Source organism: Anser anser (genome assembly GCF_964211835.1).
Source record: "Anser anser genome assembly, chromosome: 1".
Lineage (NCBI taxonomy): Eukaryota > Metazoa > Chordata > Aves > Anseriformes > Anatidae > Anser > Anser anser.
This window is the reverse complement of record NC_139720.1, coordinates 125,851,507-125,863,968: the sequence shown is the minus strand read 5'-3', so window position 1 is coordinate 125,863,968 and position 12,462 is coordinate 125,851,507. Positions and strand designations below refer to the sequence as shown.

General features: G+C 59.5%; 1 protein-coding gene across 3 annotated transcripts; it reads right to left on the bottom strand.

Moving 5' to 3' along the window:
* Positions 1-940: 940 nt before the first annotated feature.
* On the bottom strand, positions 941-6,724 carry ARX (aristaless related homeobox). Of its 3 annotated transcripts, XM_083836872.1 has the most exons (6): positions 6,426-6,721; positions 5,457-6,195; positions 4,532-4,577; positions 2,680-2,749; positions 2,415-2,595; positions 1,861-2,253 (listed from the first exon to the last, which is right to left on the bottom strand). In XM_083836872.1, exons 1-6 carry the CDS (start codon positions 6,622-6,624, stop codon positions 2,013-2,015), a joined length of 1,476 nt encoding a protein of 491 aa, XP_083692998.1. In that variant the 5' UTR covers positions 6,625-6,721; the 3' UTR covers positions 1,861-2,012. The 3 variants fall into 3 exon arrangements, with proteins under 3 accessions (XP_083692999.1, XP_083692998.1, XP_083693000.1); XM_083836874.1 differs by having other exon boundaries at positions 2,415-2,749; positions 6,426-6,724; XM_083836873.1 differs by lacking the exons at positions 2,415-2,595; positions 2,680-2,749 and having other exon boundaries at positions 941-2,253; positions 6,426-6,719.
* Positions 6,725-12,462: the final 5,738 nt, after the last annotated feature.

Here is a 12,462-nt window from a genome sequence, read left to right as displayed (position 1 = left end):
ATTAACAAAATTGCTGCTTGCAGAAGTATGATTCTGGCTTTTACGAAGATTTCAGCCGAATGAATAAAAATGACTGAATGACATTTCTTAATGCGTAATGGCTCGATAATGATTCCCTTTTCTTTACGGCAAAAAAATGTATATTTCAGACCGCACCGTTAATAACGTCCAGGGAACAAGCGTTATTTTCCCCATCAGAAAAAATAAAAATAAAAAACGGGTAAAAAAAAATATATTTTTTTGCGCCTCTGGTGTTTTTTGAAACCCTAAAGCAGGGCGGGGGGGAGGGAAACGCGGCTGGCAGCGGGGCAGGGTCGCGGCCGGGGCCCCGACGGGGCGGCCCCGAGAGCGCCCCGCCGCCGGCCGAACCCCCCCAAACCCCCCCAAACCCTCCCGGAGCCGCCCGCGGCCCCGCTGGATGCGCGGAGCGGAGCCGGGGGCTGCCGACCCCGGCGGCGCTGGGACGCCAGGAGGCTGCTTCCAAGCGACAAAATAAAAATAACGAGGGGCAACAAAAATAAAACGGGGTGGTGGGGGTGGGGGTGGAGGGGGGGTGGATAGGACACTGATCCCGGGGCGGCGGCGCTCGGAGGGCGAGAACCGGGCGGGCGCTGCCCCCTCCGAGCCCCCGAGCCCCGGGGCTGCGCCCCCCGCCCGGCCCCGCCGCCTCCGAGGGGCCCCGGCCCCCGGGTCCCCAAAACCCCGGGGGGGCCCGGCCGGGAGGGGGTCGCGGTGCGAAGCTCCCGGCGCCCCCGCAAGGACTTTGCTTTGTGGCGTTTTGTTCTTTTGCTTTCGTTCTTTTTTTTTTCTTTCTCTTTTTCTTTTTTTTTTTTTTTTTTTTTTTTGGTAAACATATATCGTTGTTTATTTTCTGAACGTGGCACCTCTCCACCGGATAGCAAAGGAAAAGTGTTAACAATAACGACATTACACGGAAAAGTACTGTACCATCGCCTCTTGAGGGTTTCAGAAACCTCTACAGTTAATAAGTTAAATAAAGGGTTTGTACATAAATATTTGTCTAGGACCCCTATGATATCTACAACACAGTAAGAATCTACAGAATGACAAACTTTTACAACACTACACTGAGTGCAATTGTTTTATAACATTTCAAATATACAAAGCTCTGTTCTTTTTTATAACAATGGTATGTACAGAATCAATAATCACAGTTTAGTGACTTAAACAGTCCATATTCTAGCAGTGTATTTCCCTTTGGTTTGATATAAAAACCTTGGTTGGTGTAGTGATAAAGAATATAACGAGAAAAAGATATACCCTCTCCCTTAAGTGCACTGGTTATCTTACAGCATCAAATTCACTTTCGTTCTGCACTGGCAGCATCCTCGGTGAGCACCCGCGGCTCGCAGCAGCGCCGTGTACGACACTTCTCCAGTGCGCCCACCAGGCCAGCCCAGCACCGTGGGACGGGGCTTTGAGAGGTGCGGGCAGCCCCCCCACCCCCCCCTTCGCTTTCCTTTCTCAATTACAATTTTCGATTCTTTTCTTCGCCTTTTTTTTTTTTTTTGTCTTGCCAGATAAACGGAAGGAAAAATATTTAAGTGTACGTAACGCTAATATATAATAAATTTTATTAGGTAGGGCTTTTTTTTTTTTTTTTTTTTTTTTTTCCGCTTGATGCTCAGCGAGGAAATTAACACGTCGTACATTTAGGAAATGTACCAGCCAAGGAGTTTCGGGTTCGGGAGCCTGCGAGCGTCGCCCCGCTCACCCGCGCGAGGGCTGACTGCCGGGCGATGCGCTCGCTGTCCTCCAGTTCCTGCCTCGGGAACCTACCCCGGTCTTAGCTGCTGGTCCGCTTTTTTATTTTATTTAGTTTTTTGTTTTTAAAGAAAAAAGAAACGTTTTCCCCCATTTGGTCTTGGTTCGTGCTACGAGGTGACCTTTCCCCACTCGCCAATTTATCCGCCTCTCTCTCGCTCCTGAAAAAATCCCCCCGGCAAACTGAAACGCACGCAAACGAAAGCGGGAAGGACGGCGCCCGTATCTTAGCACACCTCTTTCCCCGTGCTGCTCCCGGGGAGGATGTTGAGCTGGGTGAGCTGGGCGGCGTGCTCCTTGGCCTTCAGCCGCAGGGCGGCGATGCTGGACGCCCGCCGGTCGGCGGCGGCGCTGGCCGGGTCCCCCAGCCCCGCCGAGCCCACCGCCCCCTCGGCGGCCGGCGCCGGCTGCCGCAGCAGCGCCGCGGCGCTGGAGGCGCTGCCCAGGGGGGCCACGGTGGAGAAGAGCCTGCAAGGGAAGCAGAAGCAGAGAGGCCGCCGTCACCCCACCGCCGCCGCCGCCGGGCGCTCCCGGGCCGGGGGCGCCGTCGGGGCGCCCCCCGCGGGGGCTCGGCGCACGAAGGCGGCCGGCGCCGCGCCGCGCCCCCCCCGCCCCGGGCGAGGCGGTACCTGCCGAAGGCGGGGCTGATGAAGGCGGGGTGCCGGAACACGGCCGCCCCCAGGAAGGTGCCGAGGCCGAGCGGGGTCCCGCCGGGGGGCAGCGCCGCGGAGCCGGGCGGCGGCGGGGGCAGGCTGGGGAAGGCGGCGGCCGCGGCGGCGGCGGCGGCGGCGGTCCAGGCGGAGTCTAGAGCTGGGTGATGAGGAGGGAAAGGACTAGCATCAAGGTATGGACTGAGGGGGTGAGTTGCTGACAGGGGACCAGGGAAAGGCAAACCTGGGGGGTGTGTCTGAGCCCCAGCCTTTTCCCTCTTCCGCCACTTAGCCCTACGGTTCTGGAACCATACCTGCAAGCCAAAAGAAACACGGGGTTTAGCACCGCTCGCCCCGCCGCCGCCGCCGCCGCCGCCGCGCACCGGCCCGACGGCGCCCGCCGCTCCGCCGCCGCCCCCCCGGGGGCCGCCGCCCCGCGCCCCCCGCCGGGTCTCGGGGCTGCCCCGAAGGGGGCTCCTTGCGGGCGCCCTGCGCGCCCCAGCCGGGGAAGCGCGCCCTGGTTTCGCCGAGGTGACCACACACAAACGGCGGCGTTAGGGGGTCGCCGCCTTTTTCGTTCCCCCCCCTTTTTTTTTTTTCCTCCTCCTCCCTCCAAAAAAAAAGATTAAAAACGAAAAAATCGTGACTTCGCCAGCGCCTGCAACGAAGAAATAAATTGCAGCGCGATCGAAGCAGCAAACGTGCGTTTCCACGCTGTGCTTTCAGGGCGCATTTTACAAAACTTAGTTCGGAAGCCACGGAATCGCCGTCCCTTTCCTCTTCCCCCCCCCCCTCCAAAACAAAACAAAAAAATAATAATAGTCATCATCAACGAGCCCGGGCTTAACCCGAGGGAGAGGCAGTGGGAAAAAAGCACCGCTCGCCGAAGGGGAAGAAAACACTCGCTGAAACGCGAGCGCGGGGCGCCACACGCACCCAGCGAGAGGCTCGGAGAGGGACTCGCGTTTGTCAGATTTTCGGGCTGCCGTGGGCTCGAAATCTCCCCTTTGAGGCTCGGCTCCGTTTTGCAGGAGCAGCGCGACGCCCCGTCTCCCCGGGATCCGACAGAGGCGGCAGCGCTGCGGGTCCCTCGCTACAGCTCCCCATCTATAATTTATACCCACACGCGCACCGGGGCGCGCACGTAGGAAGAGGCTCCTCCGTGTTCGCGGGGAAGCCGAGAGTCTTTGGCAAACGGATCGTCTCTGCCAGCTAAAACTCAATTAGCGAGCTGTCCTCGCTGCAATTCCCCGTTATTGAATTAATAAGTCTGAGTACACCCAAAGGTAAACGGAGGGACTCTCATAATTCATATTCCCTTAATTACATCTTCTCCCGTGAATAGGGGAGAGAAAGGGGGTGTCTTTCTTTTTTAAAAGTTATTTAACTTTCCCACGACTTGTTCCCCTGAGCTGAAAATACTGATTTGCTGTCACATCTCTGTTTGACAATGGAGAAATGTGTCAACAGAAAGGAGGGGACAAATCTCATCATTAGCCCCTCTAATGCAAGAAGCTGTTGTGTATTAAATGAGCCATATGGAATTTATTATGCTTTATCAGCGCCTGATTTTAACTGTAAAGTGATTTGCTCAGCTTCCAACTCGGAGACATCTGTTTTCTGTTGGCAATCAGGGCATCCCAATGTTTATCGTCTCTCTGGTTATGAGACTTGGGTTGGGAAATGCACTCTGGTATGGGGCGGCAAACACCTTTAATAGCATTGCACTCACTCACTATTAGATCAATGCAGGCTTATTGCTATCAAAAATGGGAAATCAAATAGCATTAGCCAGCTCCTTGTGCAGGCGGAGAGGAAATCAAACAACATTTCGCCTTCAAATGGCCCTGTTTGTTCTAGCACTAAGTGGGCTTTTATGAAGCCCGATTGGAGATTTGATCGCAGCCAAGTACCCGGCTCGCAGCCGAGCGGGGCCGTGTCTAACAACCAAAACCCCGCGGGGCCCCCTCATTTCCATCACCCGGGGGTCGGCTCGGCCGCCGCGGGGCCGGAGGGGCGCGGGGACGCCCCGGGTCCTGCTCCCGATCCCGCTCCCGATCCCGAGCGGGGCCCCGCCGCCCGCGGCCGCCACTCACCTGCACTCGGGCTTCGGTCAGGTCGAGCCTCATGGCCAGCTCCTCCCTGGGGAGACACACACGCCGCCGTCAGCCCGCAGCCACGCTCCCGGCACCGCCCGCACCCGGCCCGAGAGCAGCGGGGCTCCCCCCCGTCGGGGCTGCCGTCGGGGCTGCCTCCCGGCCCGTCCCGGCACAGCCGCGCTGCGCTGTCCGAGGCACGGGGACGGCGAACGGGAGCCGTCCGTTCGCCCTCATGCCGCCGGCTTAAAGCGGGAGCCCCCCGGGCTTAGGCCGAGCCCCTCCGGCCTCGGGCCCGTCCCGTCCCGGCGCAGCGACGGGGAGAAAACGCGGGGCGGGAGCGCGACAAAAAAGCGCCGGGACCCGACCCGATCGCGACCCGATCGCGACCCGCCGGGCCCGAGGCTGCGGCCGGGGCTGGGGGGGAACGAGGCGGCGCCCCCGGGGCGATGCCCGGCAGCGGGGGAGCAAAAGAGCCCGGCGGAAAGCTCTCGGCGCCCCCCCCGCCGGGGAAACAAACGAAAGAAGGGCCGGGGGGTGCGGGAGCGAGGCGAGCGGGCGCGGGGGGCTCAGCCCCGTCGGGGGGGTGCTATTTCGGGCAGCGGGCGCGCAGCCCGGCCTCTCCCCGCCGGGCTCCCCCTTTCCCCGGTACGAGCCCCCCCGAGGCCGCCCCGGGGCCCCGACGTGCCGGGCCGGTATTTTTAGGCGGCGGCGCTTTGATGCGCGCCCTGCCGGGGCTTCCCGGGGCCGGGCAGCGCTCCAGCCCGCCCGGGGAGGGCGAAACCGATCCCGGGGCCCGGCGGCGGCGCGGGGTAAAAATAGCCGGAGGCGGCCCCGGGCGGGGGGCGACCTTCTCGGCGTCCCCGTCCCCGCTAGAGCCCCCGACCCCCCCCCCCCCCCGCGGCCGCCCCGTCGGCGCGGGTACCTGGTGAAGACGTCGGGGTAGTGGGTTTTCTGGAAGGCCCTCTCCAGCTCCTCCAGCTGGTAGCTGGTGAAGGTGGTGCGGTAGCGGCGCTGCTTCCTCTTGAGCAGCCCCTCCTCGGAGTCGCTGCCGGCCGAGAGGCACACGCTCTCCTCGCCGTCCTTGCCCTCGCCGTCCTCGGGGTGCAGCAGCAGCTCCTCTTTGGGGGACAGCTCCCCGCCCTCCGCCCCGGGGGCCGCGGCGGCGCCCCGGCGGGCCTCCTTCAGCAGCCCCCCGCCGTCCTCGCCCAGCAGCTCCTCCTCGTCCTCCTCCTCCAGCTCCTCTTCCTCCTCGTCCTCCTCCTCCAGCATCTCCTCGTCGTCCTCCTCCTCCTCCTCCTCGGCGGCCGGCGCGGCGGGGCCGGGCCGCTCCTCGACGTGCGCCGCGCCGCCGCCCCCCAGCTCGTCCAGGGCGGGCGGCGGGGCCACGAAGGGCGCGTTCTCGCGGTAGCTCTTGCTGCGGCTGATGCTGACCTGCGGCGCCTGGCTGATCTTCAGCGTGTCCCACGGGGCGGCCGCGGCGGCGGGAGCGGCAGCGGCAGCGGGGGGCACGGCGGCGGCGCCCCCCTCCGGCCGCCCGTCGGGGCGGTCCCCCCGCGGTCCCGGCGGCAGCAGGCGGCCCCCGCCCGGCCCGTAGAGGCGGCGCAGCTTGGGGGGCAGGTGCAGCTCGGCCGCCTCGAAGGGGGGGCTGCCCTTCGGCGAGCCTGCGGCGGGGCGGACAGCGGCCGGACGGGGCGGGCGGGGAGGAGAGAGGGGAGAGAGGGGGGGAGAGAGAGAAGAGCGGCGCGGTCAGTGCGGGGCGCTGGGTCCGCGGGGAGCGCCCCGCGTCGGGGGCAGCCCCACGTCGGGGAGAGCCCCGCGTCGGGGAGAGCCCCGCGTCGGGGGCAGCCCCGCCGGCTCCCCCCCGACCCCCACCCCGGCTGCCGGCTCTCACCTTGCGCGGCCTTGTCGTGCTCCGGGCGGGCGGCGAGCGCGGCGGGCAGGCTGTGCGCGGCGCCCAGCAGCCGCACCTTGCAGGGGCTGCGGCGGCCCAGGATGCTGTCGATGCAGTAGGACGACAGCAGCGTGGGCGACTTGCTCTTGGCGCCGTCGGGGCGCTCGCCGCAGCCCTCCTCCGGGTAGGGGCCGCTCATGGCGATGGCGCCGCCGCCGCCGACGCCCCCGCGGCGCTGCCCGCTGCCGCCGGGCCGCCCGTCACGGGGGGAGTGAGCGGCGGCCGCGGCGCTCTTGAGTCCCCCCGGCTCCACGTGCGGACGGGCGGCCGCTGATTGGCTCCCGGCGGGGGCCGGGCGGGCGGGCGGCCGCCGGCACGCGGCGCCCGGCAAAGCGCGGAGCGGAGCGCGGCGGATCGGGGGCGCCGAGCCCCCGGCTCGGCGCGCCACGCCCGGCTGCCGCTCGCCACGCCCACTCCTCGGAGGGGGGGGGGCGCGCTCCGCGCCTGGTTTTCCCCCTCCGCGCGCCCCGACGGCCGCCGCCCCGCCCCGGGCGCCCCCCGACGTGCGCGGCCCCGCGGGGCTCGGCCCGGCCCCGGGGAGCGGCGCCCGCGGCCCCGAAGGGAGCCGAAAGCGCCCCAAAGGCGAGGGGACGGGGCCGGGAAGCTGCGGCCCGCGAATAACAGGCCCGGAAGCGAAGGGCAGCGGCCCAGGAGCAATAGAACAGAAGGCGGAGGGCGGCCCCCAACCAAAACGACCCCCCAGAATAATAAAAAATAAAGAAAATCGAAAAGCGAGCCCCAGCCAAACGAAAAGAGGCCAGAAGCAGACGGGAGGAGCGAGGGGCACCGCGGGCTGCACCCCCTGCCCCGTGCCCGGCTCCTGCTGCACCCCCCCGGGCCCGTCCCCGGTCGGAGCTCGGCCGTGCCCGGGCACCTCGCTGTTTTATTTATTTATTTTTATTTTATTTTTTTAAACAAACTTTCATTCATTTGTGGTCTCTCCCTGTCTCTTATTCCCAACCCCCCCCCCCGCTTCCCCCTGCGACCTGCTAATCTAACACCGGGGCGCGTTACCGGAGTGCTAGGGGGGAGCCGGCAGCAGCACCGCGCCGCGCCGCGCCGAGCCGAGCCGAGCCGAGCGGCGCAGTGACGGCGCCCGGAGCCCTGCGCCGGGGAGAAAAGCTCGCCGGGCTCCGCAGCCGAGCTGCTGCTGCCGTGCACGGGGAGCGGGCCCGGGGGCCGGCAGCCGGCGCTGCGAGAGGCAGGGGGCAGGAGCGGAGCAGCCCCTCCGTTCGCTCCAGCCAGCCCGGGGCCACAGCCGCGGCTGCCGCTGCCGGAGCAGCGCCCGGCCTCCGGCGCCTCTGCCCCGGCCCCCTCCCTGCTTCTCCTTTCCTTTTTCTTTCTATTTTTTTTCTTTCCTTTCCCCTTCCTTCTCCTTTCCCTTTTCTTTCCTTTCCTTTTCGTTTCCTTTACCTTTCCTTTTCCTCCTCTTTACTTTCCTTTTCCTTTCCTTCTCCTTTCCTTTCCTTTTCATTTCTTTTCCCTTCCCCTTCCCTTTTCCTTTCCTTTCCTCACCCCCAGCCCGCAGCCGGGCCCGGAGCCCTCCTCCCTCCGCAGGACGCGGCGGGGCCGGGGTCTCCCCGACGGCAGCCCCACCACAAGCCCCCCCTGCCCCCGGCCCGCAGCCCCAGCACCGCTCCGGCGGGGCTTGAGTTTTGTTTCATTTAAATTTCCATTTTATTTATTTTTATATATATATATTTTTTTTTGCACGGAGCCCCGTCGTCCTCCCTCCTTCCCCCGCCGGGGGGGGAGGCAGGGCTGCGGCACGGCTCCCGCCGTGGGGCTCCGGGCACGACGGGGCGAGGGGCGGCGAGCAGCCCGCAGCCCTGCTCCGGACGGGGGACGGGGACCCGGGGGGGGCATCACTGGCCGGGGGGGGGGGGAGGGGGCTGCGGGGGCAGGCACAGCCTCTGGCCAGCCCCCAGCACCGGCTGGACGTATTAACGTTATTATCATCATTATTAATAGTTATTATTGTTATTATTTTCCACTCTCTTTGCGATGAAGGAGAAAACGAAAATCGCTACGTAAAACCCGCCAGTGCTAGAGTGAGCGCCGTTCGTTTTATGGCAGGAAAGGCTTGTCCTGGAGCAGGGGGCAGGCACAGAACCCCCCCCCCCTCCTGCCCCGCTCCCCCTCCCCGTTCCCCCGTGATTTCCCCCCCGCTCCTCGACGTGCTTTGCGCCCCCGGTGCCGCGGGCCGGCAGGGCAGCGGCGCGCACCCCGGCACGCAGGGGGTGAAGCACAGAGCATCGCTCTTCCGCTGATGCAGCCCAGTCGCAGGCTTTTCAACCACGGCATTTTTACTTTTACGAGCCCGGGGCTGTGGCAGCGGTCCTGTGCGGCGCTGTTGCCGAGGGCGCTGGAGCTGGCCGTGGGGAAGGCGAGCCGCTGCTCTGCCTCGGTAGCGGGCGACGGAGAAACGCCCGGTGCCGTGCAGGTGTCATGAGCTGGGGCGCGACTACTCGCACCAGCCTCGGCTGCAGCACAGTTCTCTCGATTAAAACGCAAGATACAATTCCCCACTGCCGCGGAGAGCTCCTTTCCAAGACCTCTCCTGGGCACAGCCCTGGCGCTGCGCGCTTCAGCCCTGAGCCGTGGAGACGGGCAGGGCGCTGCCAGGAACGACCTCACTCGCTTCTGCAGGGGTCACGTTAACCACTTACAAAAACACGGCAGTGACAAGGGAATCAAAGCGCGGCTGCACATCGCCCGCAGCCACGGGGAGAGAGCTGGGGGAGAGGCAGCGTCTCGGTGTGTTGCCTGGGGCACTGCCGGGTCACCGCCATCTGAGATCCCCCCTGGGTGCAGCGGCTTTGCCACCTTCCCAGTGAGGGCACAACAAATATCACCGGCTTTTTGCAGACGGATAATTTAAACGCAGCTTAATCAATACCTAGTGGTGCTCACTGGGGCGCTGCACCAAAATCACTTTGCGGAGTGATGTGAGACCTCAGCAACTTTGACTTCCCATCCAAGAGAGGAATTCGTTTCAAAGTACTGCTTTTTCTTGGAGCAGTGTTTGCAACCACATCCTTGCGTTGCAGTCGTCTAAACTGGCTAGACTCGGTTTGCCTTGCACACACTGGCTTGCAGCACCACTGCTTTTCTGCCTGGGGAGTAGCCCTAGCTTTTGTTGCTTGCTTTGGTTTCGTTGCTAGCTCAGGTAGCAATTTCCCTATTGACTTGCATCTGGCTAAAGGCCTGACAGTGGCAGTGATGGTCACTTTGGAATAATTGTTCATAAATTTAACATCTGGTCCGTGCCCACGGGTGGGCAGAAGCTGCCCTTTTTCCATATATTTAATTCATAAAAGACTTTTATAAATCTTTTTTTTTATTATTATTTTTTATTTTTTTAAATTCAGTTGGCATTATTTTCTAATTCCTTACTAGTTCGTTTTTTTTTTTTTTTTTTCTATTAACATGGTTTTCATTACTCACAGAGGACAGCAGTTTTAGGTGAAGGTGGCTCACCTTTATTTCTCTTCTGCTGTTCCCCCCTACAGCCATCTTTCTTTCCTGGGCCCCGCTGTGTCCCAGGCCCATGTTGCCTGGACCTCCTGGCTGCCTGGAGCCCACCTGCCGTATGCTTGCTCTACAGATTGCCGTCTGTACTGCCTCCGTCCCATTCATTCCTGTCCAATTGTGTTGTCATCTCAGGTCCTTCAAGTTCTCCAGAGGCTTTTTGAGGTTTTTGGACTCACCCGGGAGCCCCCGGACTTTCCACTTTCCCTCTCCATCCCCTTCCTTTGTGCATCCCCTCCTGAAGGTCCCAGTCCCCACAGTGGTGACTGCCCCAGCGGCTCTGTAAGGAAGCAGCAGACTCCTGGGCACCGCCTGGCTTTTAGTCTAGAATAGGGCTTTCCTGCAGGACATGTTTTCACCACGTCAAGTCTTAGGCTAAGTCCAAGAGAACCCGGGTGGGTCTCTGTGTCCTGGGTCTTCCAGGCGATGGGTGGAGATGTGGTTCTTCTGGTCCTAGAAAATACATGGATAAAATCTCAAGCAACGTCATGGCAGTAATCCTTAAGTACTCAATGAAATTAATAATGCATTTAGGAACAGTGGTCTAAAAAAATTAAAACGATGATCATAGGCTTATTTAACATTATACCTCCTGTGTTATTTTCCTTTGTATGTGCTGACTAGAACTGAGCAAAGGATTCATAACAAATAATTTATTTGTCAAACGCATTCTCTTCTGCTCGTGGAATATCCATGAGCGGAGCATCATTTTCTCAAACGTACTTGTTATTTGGAATGCTCCAGCGGTTCCTTTAAATGAATATCAGGGTGGCCTGGCTGCAGATGGTTTCTGCTGTTCAGCTGTATGGTCGGTCAGATACAGCAGGCGTATCGATGGGGTACCCGCCTGTTGCGCGAGCAGCACGCTACTTGTGCAAATAGGTGTGTGTGGGTGCATGCGGCAGCCGGGGTTCCCTTGGCAGATGCACAGGAAACTTTTGAAACGTGTTTTCTGCAAGCTTTCGTACTGCTGAAACACGATCGCTCCACTAACGGCAGAGGGGGTGTGAACAACGCCGGAGCAAATCCATTAAAAATTCACATGAGCGTTCAATGAGCGAAGGACATTCTTCACCCTGTTTGACTAGCTCCGGCGTGACCTTCACACTGTGCTGTTTCAGTAAACCAGCCTCAAAGGGACAGAGCCCGAATCAGGGTGATCGTGGGAAGGGCATGAGTTGGGGGCGCAGGCGCTGACGTGGCGTTCCCCTGCCCGGGAGAGGTTAGTGACAGGATTGGGGTTCTTTAATCCAAGTGCATGACTAAAGCGAAACAGGGTGATGGAGGGAAAAGACAACAAACTGCGTATGAAGCTCAGTCGGATCATGCCCCTCAAGAAATCTAGCCTTATGCTCATATTTGTTATTATTATTTCTACATCTGCGGAAGCCGTTGCCTCTGGCTGTCACTGAGGGACCACCAGTATTTCATAAAGATATAAAAAAAAAAAGTGTATGGTTAGGGAAAATCCACATTTAACAGAAGGGAATGCTCACTTTTCTTGGAAGAGGCTGATCCTCACTGGCATCTTCAAGGGCCTTATGTTAGGAGGCTGTTGGGCCCTGCTTCTCACAGCTTTCTCGGTGTTGGCACCTCAGCATGGAGCATCCCCAGCACAAATCAGGGCTGGGTCTGGGTTGGTTGTCAAAGGGTCTGTTCTCATACAGCATCCACTTGTATTTCCCCAGACCTCTCTGCTTAATATTCTGCATTTCTCTTAATGTGAGATTCAATCCATCTGTGAAGCACTCTGTGGTGCTCTGTAGGAAGAGAGATGTTTTATTAAAATAACTGGTGGTGAATGAATGAACCTGCTATCTCACAAGCGTAACCCTGCTGAAAGAGACACGACATAGATGTGCTGAGGACAGTCATAATAACACAGCTAATAGCAGCAGAGTATGTAGAAGTGAATGTATGAAGGAGTTTCTTCTAAGATACTCAAATCAAGTAAATTTATAGAGTTACAACGTAGATTGAAATATGAAGATAAAAAGCAAGAAAAATCCGATGTTGTGAAGTCATCATGAACAGAGATGTGTTCTTAAAAACTTACATGGTAAAATTAGGCTCCTGAAGAAGATGACAGCTAGGACTGCGGGTGTACATGACATTGTAGAAAAGTATGAGTGGGTTGGTATGGAGTGGAGCATTTCCTTCCAAATTCAAAGGTTTTTCTTAACTGAGAAAAAAAATAAAATTACAATTTGATTGTAAATTGGCTCAGCAATTCAAACAGCTGCAATTCAAACAGCTGCAATTTGTTGGACTTTTGATTTGAAGTTTTCCATTCAAAAATAAAAAAAATGAATATATGTGTTAAGATCTCCCCTTCATACATAATTCTTAGAAACTTCTATAGACAGATATTTCCAGTCATATGCATGGATTGTAAAATCTTGAAATCATAGGGTGTAAGTTATTATTTGGAATCAATGCACCTTCT

Bases quoted from the DNA above. Each gene is read 5' to 3' on its own strand.
- ARX (XM_083836874.1), bottom strand. From the start codon at position 6,624: ATGAGCGGCCCCTACCCGGAGGAGGGCTGCGGCGAGCGCCCCGACGGC. The intron at 4,578-5,456 runs GTACCCGCGCCG...GTGTCTCCCCAG, and splicing joins TACCCCGACGTCTTCACCAG to GGAGGAGCTGGCCATGAGGC. The intron at 2,254-2,414 runs GTACCGCCTCGC...CTTCCCTTGCAG, and splicing joins ATCAGCCCCGCCTTCGGCAG to GCTCTTCTCCACCGTGGCCC.